Source organism: Salminus brasiliensis, chromosome 2 (genome assembly GCF_030463535.1).
Source record: "Salminus brasiliensis chromosome 2, fSalBra1.hap2, whole genome shotgun sequence".
Classification (NCBI taxonomy): domain Eukaryota; kingdom Metazoa; phylum Chordata; class Actinopteri; order Characiformes; family Bryconidae; genus Salminus; species Salminus brasiliensis.
In genome coordinates, this window is record NC_132879.1 from 25,693,135 (window position 1) to 25,713,218 (window position 20,084).

A 20,084-nucleotide genomic window follows, 5' to 3' on the forward strand; every position below is an offset into this window, starting at 1 on the left:
TCTAGCCCTCAATAGACAAGCTGTGTGTTTGCATTTGTACATCTGTGTCAGCAATGGGTGCAACTTAAAGTAGCTAAATGTATTCATTAGAAGGGGTGTCCACGTGTGTGTCTGTGTGTGTGTGTGTGTGTGTGTGTGTCTGTGTGTTTGTGTGTATTGCACAAATTGTGTATCTTGAAAATGGCAGCTTTGATAGAAGACCATTTTAATCTCTAAGTCATTTTGGACCATTCTGAGACCATGTCGCAGGAGTGACAGTATTTTTTCTGTCTGTGTGTCTCTGTGTATGTCTGTGGGTGTACTTGTATGTTTGTGTGTGTGTTTGTGTAAGTTTGTGAGAGTGTGGGTGGGAATGAGAGAGAGAGCCCTGGGGGCTGCCATTGAAGGTGACTCCCTTAGCAGTAACCTTGAGAAAGAGAGAGAGTGAAAAGTGTGTGTGTATGTGTATATATATATATATATGTGTGTGTGTGTGTGTGTGTGTCTGTGTGTGTGTGTGTTTGAGTTAGAGAGAGAGAGAGAGAGCGAGCAGAGAGAGAAAAAAAAGTTTATTAAAATGAATTTGAGGAGAGGGGCAGTGGCTGACAGCAGCATAATTAAATGTGGAGTGTCAGCAGTAATGTATGCTGCACGGCGGGAGCGTGTGTGTGAGAGTGGAGGCCTGGCTTGTCGGCTCAGGGGTCAGCAGGCCAGCAGGAGCAGATAAGGACAAAGCAGTGTCTGGCCCCTGTCTCCAACGGAGACAGACGTGTGCGTGTGCGTGTGTGTGTGTGTGAGAGCACGCATGTTTGTGTGTGGATGTGCACACCTGCCTACACTTTTCTGCAGGTCTGGCTTTGAGGGTATGGGCAAGTGTTTATATAATGAATATTTTCAACAAAAAGCTTGCAGATTTCTGATTCTGTGCTGCGTGTGCTTGTAAACACTGCTGCAGTTACAGCAGAGGACGGCTGTTGTGTTGAGGGTTGTGCTGTTATTATGATGATTGTTGTTCGTGATGCTCAAATGACCTGTATGCTGTAAGGCAGGCTGGCTAGTCCTGTCATCTCATTGCTTCATTACTGTAGCCTGGGAAGACTTTTGTCATTCTTCTAAATGTTCAAGTTACTATGGATATGTACAGAATGTCCGTATTCTGTGTTCATTTTGTGCTTATTTGTACACGTTTTCTGAAAGCTTGCGGATACAGATACGGCCGGAATGGAGCAGTACCACTGGAAACCGTGGGGGCGGTGTAGCCAATAGATCTTTATCACTGTCACATCCGGCTCTGAATAGTAGCGATATCGAACTCCCACCTGCAGCATTTACCCGTATGCTCGCCACTTTTCAGACTCCCACAAAAATCATCATTGGGCTTCAGCACAGTCAACAGGAGGGCAGTTAGCTTGTCTGAAAGTCCGTCCATCACAGACAAAAGGCTAGTTTGTCTTGGCGTTGCTCAAAAGTTCAGAATATTTCTGGGACCCTGCTCATCTGCAGAGAAGGAGCTGGGCGGTTCTTTATGCTAGCATCAGATCACATCTCTGAATGGACAGACTTAAGCACTTATTGAGCTTCATTCTGGAGGAGAAAAAAATCCAGCAGGTTCAACTCACTCCGCTCAGTCTGTGTAAACATTAGGAACATTAGCAACTACAATACAGTAAGCGAGGCTCAAGCAAGACTCAATAGCTTGCACTCAATAGCTGTAAATGGCATAAGCACATGTGTATTAGGTGCCTGAGGAAACCTGTTGGAAAAACAGTTCTGTGGCCCGGCTCCTGGTCTGTGTTTACACTGGTCTCCTGTCAGCCTGTGTGAGACACCCTTTAGACCACAGCTGCCTTGTCTTGCCTTGCCATGGTCATCAGTTCTGATCAGTTCTCCATCTGTAGAAGAAACCATGGGCAGCACACACAGGACGCACCAAGCAAAGAAACGCAGAAGTGAGCGCACCAAGTAACATTCTGAGATGTTTTTTATCTTATCTTTAAAACATTTCTCACTAGTGGCACATAGTTCTGGGCATTTCCCCACTTTGTTGAGCAGCTTCTCCTCATCCATCACACACGAGTAAGCTGTGGAGAGCCAGCCTAGTCTAAGTGAAACAATTCTTTTAAAATATTACAATTAAATCATGCATTCCTTGCATTTCATGTGCCTCTTATGTCACATGTCATATATTATCAATAATTGTGGTTTTAACTAAATGTACTAATGATAGAAAACCCTGGAATTCTGCACAGACTCATGTACCTTTATTAAAAAATAGTTTAAATATTTTCAGGCCTTTACACTCACAGCAGGTTATCTGTATTTCAGTGCGAGTTTGTTATAAATGCCAAAGCCTAATCAGCTGTCAGATAAGGTGTTATTAACCCCAGCACTGTGTTCATTTATACTTACCAATATCTGCCCATTCATTCTATATCAGTATCAGTATTAATGCATCCCAGCTTCCAACCATGAGAAGGAGAAATGACCTGATTAGACTATACTCACCAGAAACAGTCAGTAATGTTTAATGATCCGTTATTAAGACGTAGAATCTTCTATGATCAGGGTAAGTATTTGGCTGTGTTAGAGGCTGTTCCGAGCTCACAGCACGTCCCGGTTTATGTAATGGAAGCACAGGCAGGAATTGAGGAGGCTGGACAATCACCACGTTCATTTGATTAGCCAATAAAATGCGCAATAGAAGAGGGGGCCACACTTTGCCAAATACCACACTGAGCTGTTATACTCAAGAGCTGACAGAATAACACCAGCATAATAGTGCTTTGTGTGTGTGTGTGTGTGTGGGGGGGGGGTGTCTGAGGCTGGTAATGTACATTTAACTCACACTGTGTGGCTGGGCTTTAATATGAATGATAAACAAAAGGTTGAAAGTAAATTCTGTATGAAATTTTGCCTCTGGGCTTCTTTTTTCTCCTGATTTCCTTTCACCTTCTCCAGCCAGTCTGTGCTCTGTCTACTCTAAATGCAAAGCTTTTTTTTCCCCTAGAATTGGTTAATCCAGTGGCGGGCTGGTCTCTGGTCTTGGCGGGTCGCAGCTAGTCCCCTCATTACTCTCGGGGTAAAAAAAAAAGTGCTAAGTAGCACGACAAGCTCGGCTAGTCACGGCAGATCACTCTGTCAGAGCAGGAGAGCACCGCTACCAGTCACGCTGCAACAAATAGCCAAGCCTGCTCCTCATACACTTACACTGAGGGAGAGAGAGAGAGAGAGAGAGAGAGAGAGAGAGCATGCAAGGGGTCATAACTCAGGCCCCACGCTTCGTTCACTCGCCCCACTATTACCTTCCCTAGCAAGGTCACACTAATCAACTCAATTACCAGTCCTCTCGGACATTTTCATAATGTTTTCTGCTAGTTGCTCTCCTGTGAAAATGACACAGTCTTGGCAAATTAATATCATTACTATTCGCGCTTAATGGTGCAGCGATGCTTTTTTATTTAAGATCGAGTCCCGCCAACGACCTCCAACGCTTCAGAGCGAATGGGGAGAGACGGAGAGAAAGGGAAGGAGGGAATGCAGTAAAAAAGGAGAGAAAAGACTAAACAAAAAGGAGCGGTACAATAATGAAGGCATGCAGAATTAGCACCTGCTAATTGTTTAGTGCTTCAGAAGAGAGCTGAATCATCAAATTCAGGAGATATTATCTTTACATATACATCATTTCATATACATATCAGTTTTCTTTTTGTTTTACAGTCCAAGCATTGAAACAGGGGTTCCTATTGGTCATTTTAAGAGTATTGTCTTTGTAATGTACACAATGCAATTACACAGTACATGACTACGTGCTACATAGTACATAAGCGCCAACTGAAGAGCCATCTCTTCCAAGAGGACTTAAATCAGTGCTTATATTGCTCTTATTAAGGCTTATTAAGTTGTACTCCTGTCTTACTTGATTAGTTTGACATTCAAGCAATGTGTAGTGTATGTTCAGGATTGTGTATCTAGGTATCCATACTGACTTTTGTATTTGCATCTGGCTTGTGGTATCTTCTGGACTCTAGTCTAAACAAACCAGCTAGGTATATTTTTTATTTTTATATATATTAATTTTCTTTTCTTTTTTTTAGCAAACAAAAGTAGTTATTCTATGGCACCTCTCAAATAACTATTTGTGGGGAAGTTATAAAGAGTGTTTCTGGCCCCCAGGGCTCTCTCTCCAATTCCCACCCACAAACACGCATATACCTACAGACACAGTCTTAAAAGCGTGATTTCACAATACACAATACAGCCAGTCAGAACGGAGGTCATTTATAATCATCAGTGTTAAAGGCACAGTTACACAAATAGCCTGTTTAACTTAGTAGTCAAGTGAGTAACAACCCCACCTTTGACCTGGGACTAGGGTTCAATTCTCCATCCAGGCAAGCACACCACACTACACCAATAGATGTCCTTGGGCAAGACTCCTAACTCTACATTTGCCTACCTGTGTAACATAACTGAAGTGTATCTTAAGTTACACTGGCTAAGCCATACATAATGCCATCAATGTAGATCTGAAAAAATAACGGCACAAAAAAAAGAAATGATCATCTAAAAAATATTGACTGTTTTTAGTACATCTCAGGAAGAACAGATATAGGATGTACACCATTCAGCCATAACATTACCACAATGTGAATGTGAATACCACCAAGAGATGTGATATACAGTATTAGGCTGCAAGTGAACAGTCAGGTCTTAAAGGCGATGTGTTGAAGCAGGAAAAATGAAAATGGGGAAAGAGCCAAAGTGTGATGTCTGGAGGACTGGATCAGAACATCTCTGAGAGCAGGTTGGCTGATATGCAGTTGTCAGTACTTACCAAAAGTAGTGAAATGAAAGTGGTTTTAACATGTTTACCAATGACATGAGTGAGCACAGATACTACACACATGATTTTTTTCCTCAAGCTGATAAATAGTCTGTGCAGCTGAGTGTTTGGGTTGTGTGTGTGCATGTGTGTGTACGATTGTGTACATACCTTTTGGCAGACTTTTTGAGTCACAGGAGTGATAATGGCTATATTATGGTAGACACCCTGTGAGCCTCACTAATGAGAGATTGTGGAGCGTGTGGGTGTGTGAAGGAATTTTACAGGACAGCACAGTGCTCTTCCAGCACAGGGGGCCTTTTGAGACCAATTAGAGTGGCAGGCATTGTGGACGAGCTCACATCTGTCTGTGGCCTTATTATTTCAGCAGTGCTGGACTAGGATTGGGTTATTATTAATCCAGCAGTTCTGGACTAGGATTAGGTTATTATTCCAGCAGTGCTGGACTAGGATTAGGTTATTATTCCAGCAGTTCTGGACTAGGATTAGGTTATTATTCCAGCAGTGCTGGACTAGGATTGGGTTATTATTCCAGCAGTTCTGGACTAGGATTGGGTTATTATTTCAGCAGTTCTGGACTAGGATTAGGTTATTATTCCAGCAGTGCTGGACTAGGATTGGGTTATTATTCCAGCAGTGCTGGACTAGGATTGGGTTATTATTCCAGCAGTGCTGGACTAGGATTAGGTTATTATTATTTCAGCAGTGCTGGACTAGGATTGGGTTATTATTCCAGCAGTGCTGGACTAGGATTGGGTTATTATTTCAGCAGTGCTGGACTAGGATTAGGTTATAATTTCAGCAGTGCTGAACTAGGATTGGGTTATTATTCCAGCAGTGCTGGACTAGGATTGGGTTATTATTCCAGCAGTGCTGGACTAGGATTAGGTTATTATTATTTCAGCAGTGCTGGACTAGGATTGGGATATTATTATTTCAGCAGTTCTGGACTAGGATTGGGTTATTATTCCAGCAGTGCTGGACTAGCATTTGGTTATTATTCCAGCAGTGCTGGACTAGGATTTGGTTATTATTCCAGCAGTGCTAGACTGGGACTAGGACTAGAAATATATGGAATTTGTTATGGTATCAGTAGCAAAATGCTTATACTGGTTGAGCCGTATTATAAAGGCACCATTGGCACTGGTCATCAAGTCAAAACCAGAGAAGAGACACAATCTCACCTGTGTACTGACAATCATGTATTAATCACTAAACCCTGTGTGGGCCTACACTTTCTATGAGTTCCTCACTTTCTTATTTACAATGACAAGTTTCAGCATAGGTTCCTTGTAGCCGCTGAATCGCTTATAGAAGTTACTGAGTAATGCGTCTTACAATTAATAACTGAACAAAAAGCATTGTGTTTAAGGAGATAATGGCAGTGTTCCCCGAGTCATTATCTCACCTGACTCTTCTGTCAAGGTCACATGACCTCAAATCTCATGTCTCCATGCTGTGGTGACTTTGCCTCACTCTTTGTATTCCAGCAGATTGTTCTGTTGGGGGGATTTGAAGTGGTCACCGGTGCACAGGGTGACAGAGTTCCAAGTGAAAGCCTTTGGAGCCCGAAGCCATGCGCAAGCACCGGACCACTGTCCTTTTCTCCAGAAGCCTTTATTCCTGCGACCCGTCGTCATTACTGTGAGCAGAAATGAATAAGGAGGGTTAAATAGCTGCAAATTTTTCCTCCTTCAAAGATCTTTGAGCGCGGAGACGCGTACGCCCAATAAACCCACACCCCTCTCATGTTTTATTCAAACTCTTTTATATTAGAACATTGCGTGCTAGCGCCACGTTAAAAAGAGCTCTAAGCCGATTTTCACATTCAGAAAAGCCCTTTTAAATCTCATCCCCATGCAAGAATTCTCCCCTTTTTACAACCTTTTTTTAATGAATAGATGTCCAATAAGGGCTTTTATTGTCTTAGCATATGTTGCTTTTATTAGGTGAAAATAATTACGTTCTTCGGATCACCTCGGAAGTCCTTTCGGAAGATAAAAATGAGATAGTTTCACAGTGACTGCACAAGTCCTTCTGAGTTGGGTCGTTTTCCCCCTGGGTGCTTCATGTCCTAACACCCCCCTCTCTCTCACACACACACACACACACATACACACGTTCACCCCTCCCCTTTGATTCTTCTCACCGTCAACCTCCCCCCCATCCTCCATTTTCATCCCACCCTGAAGGGTGACAGGAGGCACTTGGCAAGTGACACACACTTGATCTTATCACAGTGTGTGTGTGTGTGTGTGTATGGAAAGGGGACTTGTGACTGATAAATGATTGTCACATGAACGTTGTTTATTCCCTTGTCCGTTCTGCCGGTCAGGCTGTTCTTATTTTTCTCTACAAGCTGCTACAGTTTTTTAGTGTGTTTATTTCAGGACAGAGTTCTCGCTCTCTGTCTCTCTCTCTCTGTTTCTCTTTCTCTCTCTCTCTCTCTCTCTCTCTCTCTCTCTCTCTCTCTCACTCTCTGCCTCTCTCTGTCTATGTCTTTCTCTCTTTCTCTTTCTCTCTCTCTCTCTCTCTCTCTGAAACAGCTTGTAATTAACCTCTGCAGTCAGGGTCTTTCTCCTCTCTACTATCTGTATTTTTATTCCTGTCCTCTCTGGTGTTGTGTATTAAAACAGGTATCATGTTTCAACGATAATTTATCCGATGTAATAAAGTAGACACTGGTCCCAAAACATCACTGATTTATTACTAAGTTGCAGTTTCTGCACAGCAGTGAATTTCTAAAAAATTCTTTTCATTTGAATGAATGGGGTGCAAAGGTTTGTACACACTCCTCATGTCATTATGATATAAATACTTTAGAACAGCCAACCAACCACATGGGGTACCACAGTAACCACTTTGGCAACACCAAAGCAAACCTCTGAGGTACTGTGGCAAACACCTGAGACACCATATGAACCACCTAGAATACCACCGCAACCTAGTAGCAACCTGTGATACCATAGCAATCCCCTAGCAACTTTTGTTGTTGTTGTAGTTGTTCTTCTTCTTCTATATAATATGTAATATGACTATGTTCATTGTGTTTTGATGTTGCTGTTGTTGTTACATACAAGTTCTGTATCAGATCTGCTAAAGAAAACAAAGGCAGGCCTGCGTGGCTGCTTACCCAAAGCTAGAGCTGTAAGCTGGGGGGCGAGCTGAGTGGTGTGCTGTACACCTTTCCAACATGAACATTATTAGTCACCCTTGAGAAAGTGAGAATGGCTTTGTGGGAATGGGGCCGGCGCACGCTCCGGCATCAGTAGAATGAGGCTCAGGGGAGAAGGAGAGCGCCTTTTCCTTTTCCATTACACACAGGCCTGCGCCATAATGAAGGCGATTTTAATAGGATTTAATGCATGTGGTGGGGCAAGGTCCTGCTACCTTATGGCCCTGACAAAGGAATACGAGAGTGTAATCATGAAGGTTCATTTAGCGCCGGGCCTCCGCACACATTGATCATCCCCTCTTCCATTCGTCCGTTCTGGTCATGCGGCTGGCCGGATGGTGAGTGAGAGAGAAGGAGAGAGAGAGAGAGATGGAGAGACGGAGAGACGGAGAGACAATACTGCAGCAGCGCTCCTCTACCTCTTTCTCTCGTTCCCTCTCTCGCAGTTTACAAACTGGCTTCAAATGTGACCTAAATTTAGCATAAAGGCCTGCTAAAGCCTTTCCCAATGGCTCACTAAACTTTGCCACATCTGTAAATGGAAAGTCATTTGGCCCCTCAGCTGCATCTGCAAGAGGTTTACAATTTTCTCCCCTTCCTTTAAGTAGAAGAAGCAACTAGAGTAAATATGTAGTTTCCCTCAGAGTTGAATGATGGATAAGTAATCGTTCATGCGTCACCGAGGCTTTGAATGGCAGAAATTCCAGGCCGACCCTGTGCTTGGTAATAGCACTGCTCTCTCTCTCTCGGCCAGCTTCTGCTCTGCTCTGTCTGAGTCTGGCAGTAGCAGTAAAGGTGGAGGCAGTGTGTTGTGAGCAGTGTGGGGTACGTGCACTGCTGTGTGTTTGCTCAGCCACATTATTGCTCTGCTTCTCTGAAGAGCAGCAGCTTCAGACCCTCTCTCTACACTCCAAAAGGACCATTACTTGTCTTTTTTTGTAGGGCTGTGGGCCACTGAGGTGTGTGTGTGTGTGTGTGTGTGTGTGTGTGCATATGTTTTGTGGTGTAAATCCTCTGGCTGTCGGTTGATTGGGCAGAGAGAATGGGTGGTGGGGGTGTTTACCCTTTACCCAGCATCCCCCTCACAGCTGGCGGGAGCACGCTCAGATGGGCTGTCGCTTCGCTGAGAGCATCAGCACTGACTGCTAAGGTAAACAAGAAAAAAAGGAAAGTGAAGAAAAGAGAGGAACTGCATAAATGGCAGCTACGCTTAGGCTTTTGTGGTCCATGTTGACAAAAGTGGGGGCAAGGGAAAGTTGCCTAAATGTTCATGTAGTTGTGCCACGTCATATACTGAAAAGGTTATAACTGTGTGTATATATATATATAATATATATATGTGTGTGTGTGTGTGTGTGTGTGTGTGGCATTATTGGCTCGTGAGGCACCACTGCTATGCTGCTGGTAGGCCATCAATCTGTAAGAAGCCCATTCCCAGTACACCTTCACTACTCACACACACACTTCCACTCTAGAAAATTCCCACAAAGTTATCAGTGTCCGCGATGCTACCACCCTTCACCCACTGTCACAGTCATATCAGAATATTATCCACCCCTGGAATGAACTCTGCACAGGACAGCACAGATGGCATGTAAGAGGGTTTGTTGAACATATAAGTAAATGAGCACAGTAGTCAGTTTGTAGTGCAAACCAGTCGTCATGGGCAAAGGAGGTGTATGGGCTGATATCATGTCCAAAAGGGCATAATAATTGGGTAGCGGGCAAAGGTTGGTAGCATCTGTGAAAGTGAAGGTGTATTGGTATATATATTATATTCAATGAAAGTCAATGTAAAAAGATTTTATTTATCATAAAATCATACATTTTCTTTATTTTATATACAATGTTTTGATAAGAATATGACAGCAATCATGAGTTATTATGTAACTGTTGAAATATGTACATTGAAAAGGGCAATGGGACTAGGCTTAATCTGCGTCCGGCTCAGAAAATTCCTGTTGTTACTTAGTGAAGCCCGATCCGAGACCCCTGTGAGGGAGTGTAGTGATGTCAGGCAGATTACCGTCTGCCGGAGGTTCATTGTGTCAGGTTTACAGAGCGCTGTGTTTCGGGTGCAAGGGGAAGTGATGACACGGCAGATAACAGAGGTGACTCAGGGGGAAGCAGGCATGGCCAGAGGTGACGCACTGCCCAGCAGCTGGCACTTCAGCGAGCGTTATTTACTCAGCACGGTCACGCTGTTGAAGAACGCAGGAGAGCTGTGGGAAGAAAGAGGTAGAAGTTTTGTTGAAGATGATTTAAACACGTTCAGAAACTCAGGACAGGATGTAAAGGAGAGAAATGTGTTGTTGGAGACAGAAGTAAAGAACCAGCCACAGGACATCTTGTTACAATGATTATTTATTAAATTTAAAATATCTTTAGCACAGATTAAAAATCAGACACCTCCAACTATCATGATCGTCATGAATGAAAAATAAACATTCCTAAAAAAACAGTCCCTCTTCCTTCATAGGATACAACCTCTCCTTTATAGAATAGTCTTTCATTTGAATAAAAATGTACAGTTTAATGCACAGGGCTGAGGCAAATCATAATACTTTTGGGTTTTTTAAGAAAGCCAACCACTGCATGGAGCTGTGAATTGAACGTAAAATTGAATGTACCCTTGTTCAACATCTTAGCCTTAAGTGCTTCTTCAAAAATAAAGAAAAACATCATTTCCATCTTCCCCCTGTTTCTGATTTCGGGTCTGGCACTTAAGAAGGGAATAAAGAAACATAGTTGCCACTGTTGTTCAAAATGCGCATCAGTGCTGCAGTCAGTACTCATACTGCCAGACCTGTGAAACGAATCCAACATTTCCGTGTTAAATAGAATTCCTCTTTCTATTTATTTTTAACATAATTTGTTCCTACTAACGTAGATATGATTTGTTATAGCATCGAACTGTAGTATGCTTCACATGTGGTTGTTCCCCTGTTGTTCTTTTTTTTTTTTTTTTTTTTTTTTTGCTTGCATTTGCCTCAACCCTACCTTTACAAATGTTAAGACAGGTTTACAAGAAACAAAACACAATGGGGATGACAGCCAAAGGAAACAACCACTTACAGTAGCTTAAAAAAAATAATAAAAAAAATTGCACAATTTTCCACGTCCTGTTAATGAGCGGATCATTGCTTGACAAATCATTTCTACTTTTTTTTTAATTATTATTATTTTTTTAGCACATGCCACATGAGACTTTGATTATAAAAGTACCTGAAATAATTGCTAGAATATCAGCATGCATAGCTGTTTGGTATGTACACATATTTACAGTGATGAGGAGCTGACAGCGAGCTGGACATCTTTACATTTCTTGGTTGACGACTGATGACGACTGGGGGGGTTTATGGCACTCTAAAAACAACAAACGAACAAACAAACAAACAAAAAGAAAAATCACTGCATGCCGAGATAATTTAACACAAGAAGAAAACGAAACCGTTGGCTATCACATTTACCCATTATGGTCATCACTGGTTTTAGCAGCTCTGCTACATACAGTAGATACTCGGGATATGCTATGAGCACACAAGTTAAGGAAGTTGGAGTACAATGTGGTCAAATACAGGAACAGTACTGTAAAGGGTCTGTGACGGATAGCGCTAGAGGCCTACTCGGAGGAGGACACTGGGTAACAAAAGGGGTCTACATCTGTCCCAACTATGAACAGTCACCCAACACGAGACTCTGTGCTGATGAGGATGGGGAATTATTAACTTACATTATGTACAGTAAATACAGTCAGTTCAGGGAGCGCACTCTGGGGCTTGGAGGCAGCTCGTCACATCAGTCTAAATACGTGAAGAATAGAAAACATCATTTACAGTGTCAAAAGTTCTTAGAACCAATTCTGTCACCTGCAGAAGTCTATAAAAAACAAAAGAAGTACACCCACAGTCTTTACTGTGTATTGCCAACCAATTCTATCAATTTGGATACTTTGCATTTGAGGTTTTCATTTGGTGTTAAGAAAAAAAAAACAGTTCTGGAAGACTTTGAATGGATTCATCAGGAAGGATTGCAGACAGGTTTATTGCAGTTGCTTAAAGCTAAAGTGTGATTTTCAGACATTGTTTTCTTTTAGTCAATTTGTTTTTGGGTTTTTCCTTTATTACCTTGAGTGTGTTTTATCTTCGTTTCAGTTGCTTTGGCTTGATATCAGTATTGCTGCAGAAATTAGCAAAAAAATGTGTTTTTTATTCTGTATTTAATCACAGGTTTAAAAAAAATTATAATAATAACAAAACAACTAAATTAACCCTCTTCATTAGAACAAATGCCCACCATGGGCATGCACAGATGACCGCAAAAAACCATCTACATTTACACTTTTTACACCAATATACATGGAGCACTTGAATACCATTTCCCCCCACCCTCTACCCCCTTTCTCCAGCTCTCTCTTTGCAAAACACGGCGTGTGTGTGTGTGTGTGTGTGCGTGTGTGATAAATGGCAGCGGTGGGTGGCTTTGCATGTTAATGTGCTATCTCATAAAGCTTATCGCCCCAGAGGGGTCACTGAGGTCAAGTGGCAAGAGGTTGAGCGTAAAGAGCAGAAAGAGCAGTAAGATAGCGCTCCTTTCATTCTGCCTGACAGGCCAATCTTACCTGGACTCCTGCGCTAAACACAGAGCCAGGCGTGGGGCTTCGCTCCAGGCCTATTACTGTTCCGCTGCTGAAGGGGAGAGGAAGTAATGTTTGGATGCTAGCTCTCCGTGGATCAATCACGGATCTATATTTAGCGGGCAGGCTTTTGAGAGGGATATGAGAAACGTAGATGGAAATGTAGACGAGGGACGGCGCTCTAATAAAGCAAAAATGAGCCAGCAAAGCTGTAACGCAGCCAGCGATTACTGCAACAAAGTCGTGTAAGCTGTCCACTAGCTCTGCGCTAGCGCGCTCGGCGGATCGCTGCGAATCTAGGCTTGGCGGGACTTAGCTGCGTCTTCGTCCGGCTTTCCAAATCTCCTTGGAAAAGACTAGACTACAGCTTTTGGGAAAGGGTTAAAGCGCTTTAAAGCGGCTTCCGTTCCATCTCAATCCATTGTTTGGCTAAGGGACAGCGGCACACTAGCCTAGCGCTGCAATCGCACTCCAACCCCATTAGTGGTGGATAATCTCAGTCACGCTAGTCTTCACCCAGCTTCATTACGGAACGCATTAGCACTCCTGCGCACTCTACTGTAATGGAGTATGGGCGCTAGTCTGGAGAGTGTTTGCGCTGTTCCAATCAAGCAGAGGTGAAAACAAGGGCACACGAACAGGCCAGGCAGAAGCGGAGGCGGTTCCGCACACATCCTGAACCCTTTCCGAATGATCCGTGTTTTGTTGTTTCTGCTTTTTCTATTCTATTCTTTTTTTCTTTTTCTTTTTTTTTGTAGTAATACACACTTTTGATCTGAAAACAGCGATGGTGTAAAAAGCTATGAGCTAAATGTACATTCACAGCAAGTACCTAGCTCAGGCCTGGATGCATGGGGCTGCTGACAGTTCCCTTAACAAAGAGAAGCTAGGTGGAGTAAGGAAGAGAGGCTGAGAGAGAGAGAGAGCGAGAGGGGGTAATTTATTAACTTCCTCTAACCTCTCTCTCTCTCTCTCTTTCTCTCGCGCCCGCACGCTACAGCCTGACAAATGGCCTTGTGGAACAGTATGATGGTCCCTTATTACCTGCGCCCTCTTTGCTTAATCCAAAAACAAGATTTCCAGGCCGGTCGCACATGCAGTAAAGAGATTGATGAAGTGGCCTTGTCTGCATGGCGTGTAAATATTTGGCCGCGTGAGCGTGGGTGTAGGTGTGGGTTGGTTTGGAATGGTGGAGTGCGGAAGGAGGGGCTGGGTTCAGGGGTGATAAAGACAGTCAGGCAGGATGACAGGAGGAGGCATAAGACTACTTATTTACACAGTTTTTGGGGATTTTTATTTTTTTGGCTTAGACTTTTTTTTTGAGGTCAGCACATTTCTGACTCTTGTTTAGTCCAGTTTGGTGTTGCATTTAAATTATTATTATTATTTTTTTTATTATTATTCATAAAAAATTCTTTTAGTAGACTTTGCCAAATGATGCAAACTTCACGGAATAGGGATGTTTTTTTACACGGCTTTCTTCTTTGCTGTTATTAAAACTTAAGTTGAAAGAAGGCAGTGCTTTCTGCATATCAGACTATTAAATGTAATTACCAGATGAGTAAATACTGCCGGGCCTGGCTCTGCATATTGAATAACACCGCCTGCATGTGCTCGCAAAGATTGAGTGACATTTTCCGTCCTTTCATATTTCCACCTTCAAAATGTGTATTAACTTATCACTCCAAAAGCAGGTAAGACTCAGAAAGATGCATCCTTTTGATGTCATGTTTATTGACGCAGTAACCAAAGGAGCGTGCGACATCTGCGTACTTCAAAAGGCATTGGGTTTAACACGCGCTCACACGCGAGCGTCCGCACACATTTAGCTCCGGAGGAGGGAATGAAGTTTGCTCACCAAATTTCTGGCTAGCCTTGGCTTTCTTCCTGCAAGCTCTGTGTGTGTGTATGTGTGTGTGTGTGTGTGTGCGCGTGTGTATGTTTGTGTGTGTGTGTGTCTAACGAGCACTCTGTCGCAGGCTTCACCAGCTTGGGCTACAGCTGTTGATTCGTCCGCTTAAATGAGGCTGAGTCTTTGTACTGTGCAAGTGTGTGTGTATATGTGTGTGCATATATGTGTGTATGTGTGTGCACACTAAAGCTAGCAATATAAAGAGCTGGGCGTCAGAGCGCATTTCTCTCAATGCCTGCCAGACGATTGCTCCTAAACGTTGGCCTGAGCTTTTCAGCTGTGCACGTGCAGAACCCGGCACTGTTTGAAGATAAAGAACAGGCCCATTTCATGTGTCTCCTATAGAAGTCAACTTTCTGCTGGAGTTGCCTGTGAAGCCACATCGACAGCTTTCTAAAGCAAGGGGGTATAGGGGGGTTGGGGGAGGGTGGGGGGCATGAAAGACGAGGGTGGGAGTGTTTGAGCTAGGCGTCTGCTCTGATTCTTTCTGACATGTATATCTTTCCCTCCTTCCATCCCTGCTTAAAACAAAACGAACACAAACACAAGAAAACAGTCCGGACGCAAGGTCCGGCCAGACCCTCCTGTGCAATCGGGCCGCAAAAGCATGTGGAGAACAAGGCGCGTCCTTTTGTGAGACGGGGACGTGTGGACAGTCACGACAGCTGTGTAGATGGCCACATGACTGGCTGCTTCATGCTAGCATGTTGGTGGTGTTGGAGTTGTGCGGAGTGACGAGATGCAAACTGGTGATTATAAAGGAGAGCAGAGAGAGTTGCTTTAGACCCTGACAGTATGTACTGATGCACTTCATCACCCGAGAACCTGCTCAGCTTCTTAGCCATGAAGCTACTCCCTCCAAAATGACAGAGTGCTCGGGAGCCTTCCCATCCCAACTGGACTGGCTCACTCATTTGATTCAGCTAATTCTGGAAAAGCTGGGAACGTCTGTGGGAGGAGTGTACTGTAGTCTCGGTAGATGTGAGTGTTGTGTTTTTTTTTTTTAAGCTGGTAGTGGTTCTGCATGTGTCTCCCCCAGCAGTGATGTATAAAAACCTATCTCATATGAGCTAAATGGACATTTTTTGGAGCCTCCCTATACTGCACTAGACAATACTTCCTCAAAGCACAACGCTCCATTTATGTACAGTGTATACATCTCTACATGGCGTGTGAGTAGTGTGGTGTGTGTGTGTGTGTGTACGAAACTTGGCAGGAGTGCAGCAAGAAGATATAAAGCCTGCCAAATTATCCTCAATTACAGCGTTTCCCCTCTGGAATACATAAGAAAACACATGAGAGTGCACACTGACTGATTTTCTGTTGGCATCGCTGTTTCTTGCATAAAGACACAAAAAACAGCTGCACCCTAAAACACTTTTACAGAATTTACCATTTCTGACCACTCTGGCTTAACGTTTTAAGTACTTGCTGGCTCAGTTTGTGGACTAGGGGTCTGTCGGTCATCTACAGCATGCAGGTTCTTAAAGCTGTGTGTCCTGTGTACACTGTCTACAGCGCAGTCAGAAAGTCCTGTATGTTCATCCTTCAGTCTGTGTTGCTTCAGTCTGTGGCCAAGCGTCAGTCAAAATCAACTCGCGCTCCTCTCAGTCTTTTTGAGAGGTCCAAAGTGTTCCTCTTGGCCTTCAACAACACTAGCATGTCCTGTAGCATGTCCTGTAGCATGTCCTGTAGTATGTCCTGTAGCATGTCCTGTGATGCTTTCATTGCAGTTTTTTCAGGTTTTTTTTTTGTTCTGACATCATGTTTGTTGTTTCCATGTGTTTCCATAGCAACAGGGCGCGGCCACCACCGTGTACTGCGCAGTGGCTCCGGAACTAGAGGGCCTGGGAGGAATGTACTTCAACAACTGCTTCCGCTGTCTTCCATCCCAGCAGGCTCAGGAGCCCTCCACCGCCCTCAGCCTGTGGGAGCTCAGTGAGAGGCTGGTCCAGGAGAGATCGGCCAACCCTCAGCCAGTGTGACCTCAGGATCCCGTGAGCCGGTGACCCCTGGCACCCTGTCGCCCACCTCCTTGTGGGTCACCTGCACCAACGTTACCATCACTGGAGTTTTCCATTAGCAGGTACTGAGGAGGACTGTGATTTATATGGAAATGAGGGAGGAACGGGGAATATACAGTACTGCACTGTACAAAAAAAAAAAGCAGCCAAATCCAGCCACATAGACGATCCCTCCTTCTGTTTTCTACTCTGTACCGCTGTCTACTGTCACCGCTTCTACAGGAACTAGCCAGAGAGACTGTGCTGACAGTGTTTCATAGTGTTCCACCATGTAATTCCCTGGGCTTCCTCACCTTGCGTCCACATGAGCTAGGTCTAGAACACTGTAATACTGTTCTCTACACAACTAACACCACGGGCTCTACGTTAACTAATACAGTTTGGAAAAAAAATAGAACGTCATCTCACTTAATCTACAAATTTTTGTCTTAACTGTTGGGACTGCTTGGAATCCTCATTGCCCATTCATTTGTACAGACCTATGTGAATGAGTAAATGTGTGCACTAAAGGTACAAAGAAGTAGGAGGAAGTATGTATGTGTGTTTGTGTCTGTGTGTGTGTATGCGAGGGGTTTCCTATTTACACATAAGACCACTGACAATTCCTAAGAATCTGCCTGTATGGCTATACTGTACATGATACACATAGAGTGCTGTTCTAATGCGCTTACGTTTCTGATTATTAGGAGAATTCGCAACCCCATCTGCCGAGAGACTCCCGACCCAAACTATGGTGAACTTTTACAAAATGCTATGCTAATGCTAATTACAATGAAGCAGCATCTCTGAGGAGAACAGGAGGGCCAGTGCTGGCTGAGGGAAAGAGTCTCGCAGTCTTAAGAAATTTCAGGTGGAATTTTTCTTTTTAACCTTTTTTTTTCTTTCTTTCTTTTTTTTTTTTTTTAAATCGTCCTTTCCGTCAATGTGTTGGTTTCGTTTCCCCTGTAGAAGGTGGTCTTAGTTTGTGTTATTTCAGTGAGGGCACTGTCTGTAGAGCTATTGGTTTCAGAAGTAGAGAGGATGGTGAAGACTGAAGAATGGCACCAGGATTGATCTTTTTCCCCCCTCTCCGTTGGATTCCGTTTCTCCCTCTTCATTCTCTTTCTAAGGGCTTTGACTTTGGAGAGGTTGTGCTTTGTGGCAGTCTTGGTGCCATGGGTCAATCTAAGCCATAAGCATTCCAGTGTAACGCGACCTGGAGAGATGAGAGAGAGAGAGAGAGAGAAATAGAGAGCGAGAGAGACGAGACAAATTAATAAAAATTGATTGGAGCAGCGTTTTGTGTCTGTGTGTTTTTTCCTTGTCAGTTTGTAGGAAATAGGAGTGATGATACAGTTAAACTGGACTAGATAACATTCACTTGATAAAAAATTAAAAGTAGGCACACTGTGCATGTATTAGATGGCACTCCCTAACTGCTCTGGACTGGGTTTCCCTAAAGCATCTCAGCACAAAGATGATTCCTAAGTGGTCATGCGAGCATCACACTGAACACTCTCTCTACCAGTTAAAATGATCTTAGGACATATACTATAAAAAGTCACAGTATATTGCCCTTTGTTTTTTACATACGTACTTATAATTAAGTATCATATTTTTGTACTGAAAGGAATTAAAGTTTTTGTACCAATAAACCCTAATTTAAAATAAAGTAACTGATTACAGAGCAACTTTTTCTCCTCACATAGTTGACTTCTGCAACTCAGTTTAGTCAACAATACATATTGAGTTGAGCCTCAGAGACATCAGTAAATTATCCTTTTTTTCCGAATTAAAATCATGATCTCCTCCCACTTGATGAGCATACAGTCCAGAGCTGTGAAATTACTAATCTTTTTTTTGGACACAGATATGTAAATGGTTTCACAGCTCTAGAGTGACACTGTCTGACTGCCTGCTTGTCAAGAGTCAGGATATCATAAGTGCAAACCTCGGACTAAATTGAGATTACCTCAGAAACTTGTTCTGTAATCAGTTACTAAGTAAGATCATTGGCAGCAGTGTTGGTTACATGTGGTTTTGTTGATGTGAGCGTAAAACTTTCCCATGTACGACCTCCACCATGACAAACACAGAAACCACAAGAACAGTGGCCCAAAGTACTGTGTGTATGTGTGAGAGTGTGTGTGTGTGTGTTTGTGTGTGCCCATGTACTGGTCAGTCAGTCAGGGCTTGGAGAGCTGAGCCACTCTGACAGCACACAGGCCCTCACGCCCTGCCTGTGTGTTTAGCAGCGCTTTGACCATGACCCGGAACAACTCCATAAACAAACCGCCTGTCACACACATTACTCGCTCCAGCAGAGTAATTGACACATCGAGAAACCAATCATACGGCAGAGCTGACCTGCATTTTCGTGCTTGGGCAGCCCAGTGGAATCAATAGTGCACACAGGCAGCAAGGCCTGGACACAGAGAACACTCAACATAAACTCCCAGCTGCTGACAGACAGCAGGCTGGATAACACTGAACAGGAACGTAACAGTAAGCTGGAGTTTTCAGATGCAGTCATTATCACCGTATCACTGCAAGCCTTCCCTACATCTTCTCTGTTGTCAGGTCCTGTAAAAGCGTTCTGTTTACATCATCTGCTTAAAGAAGAACTACGCTGAAGAAGCTGTAGTTCTCCACTTTCTCTCTTCTTTTATCCTCTCTCTCTCCAATTGTCTTTCTCTCTCCCCCTCCCCATACATCAATCTCTCTTGTCTTTTATTTCTCTCTCTCCCTCTCTCTTTCCCCCCTGGCCCCTCTCCTCAGGACTGTTCCCTTTCTCGCCCCATGGATCTCTTTCTTACTCCCTCCCCCAGATATATATCGCTCTCTCTCTCTTCCTGGATCTCTGTCTGTTTGTCTATAAAAAACCAAAGCTGTTTACGAATAGAGCAATAAATATTCTTGTGTGTTTTTTTTCTCTCTCTCTTTCTCTCTCTCTCTCACTCACACACACACACACACACACACACTACACAATTAAATTCAGTTCAATTCAGGTTAATTTTTATTAAAAGAATAATGAACAAATTATATATGAATAATAAATAATTATTTATAAAAACTTTAAGTAATATATATATTACTATAATAATAATAATACTACATATATACAATTCTAATATAATTGTATATGAACAAATAAATAAATATTTATAAAAACAATTATATGTTTGTGTTTAGGTAAATATTGATTTATTTATTCATTATTTATATATATATATATATATATATATATATATATATATATATATATATATATAATAAATACATAATTATTGATCATGTAAAACATATGAATACATAATTATTTCTCTCTCTTTTATATATGGAGGAACTCAGGTTGAGTGTCTCCTAAGCACAGGTGGCCTATCTATCTTTGTTCACTGTTGCACACATGCACACACACTCACACAACACTGTACGAGGAACCTGTGATGTAACACACACACAGACAGTACACACTCCGGGACCGCTCTGACATCAGCCCCCCTGCCAGATGGCCAGGAAGGCTGGTGTGTGTG

General features: G+C 43.0%; 2 protein-coding genes across 2 annotated transcripts in view; one reads left to right on the forward strand and one right to left on the reverse strand.

Annotated features, from left to right (window-relative positions):
- Positions 1-18,198, forward strand: part of wwox (WW domain containing oxidoreductase) — a 239,333-nt gene extending 221,135 nt beyond the window's left edge. The window contains exon 9 of the mRNA XM_072671844.1: positions 16,339-18,198. Coding sequence (XP_072527945.1) covers positions 16,339-16,530 — 192 coding nt within the window. The 3' untranslated portion in view covers positions 16,531-18,198. The remainder of the gene's footprint in view (positions 1-16,338) is intronic.
- mafb (MAF bZIP transcription factor b) overlaps positions 13,617-20,084 on the reverse strand; it is an 83,267-nt gene continuing 76,799 nt past the window's right edge. The window contains exon 3 of the mRNA XM_072671846.1: positions 13,617-17,764. The gene's annotated coding sequence lies outside the window, so the exon portion shown is untranslated. The remainder of the gene's footprint in view (positions 17,765-20,084) is intronic.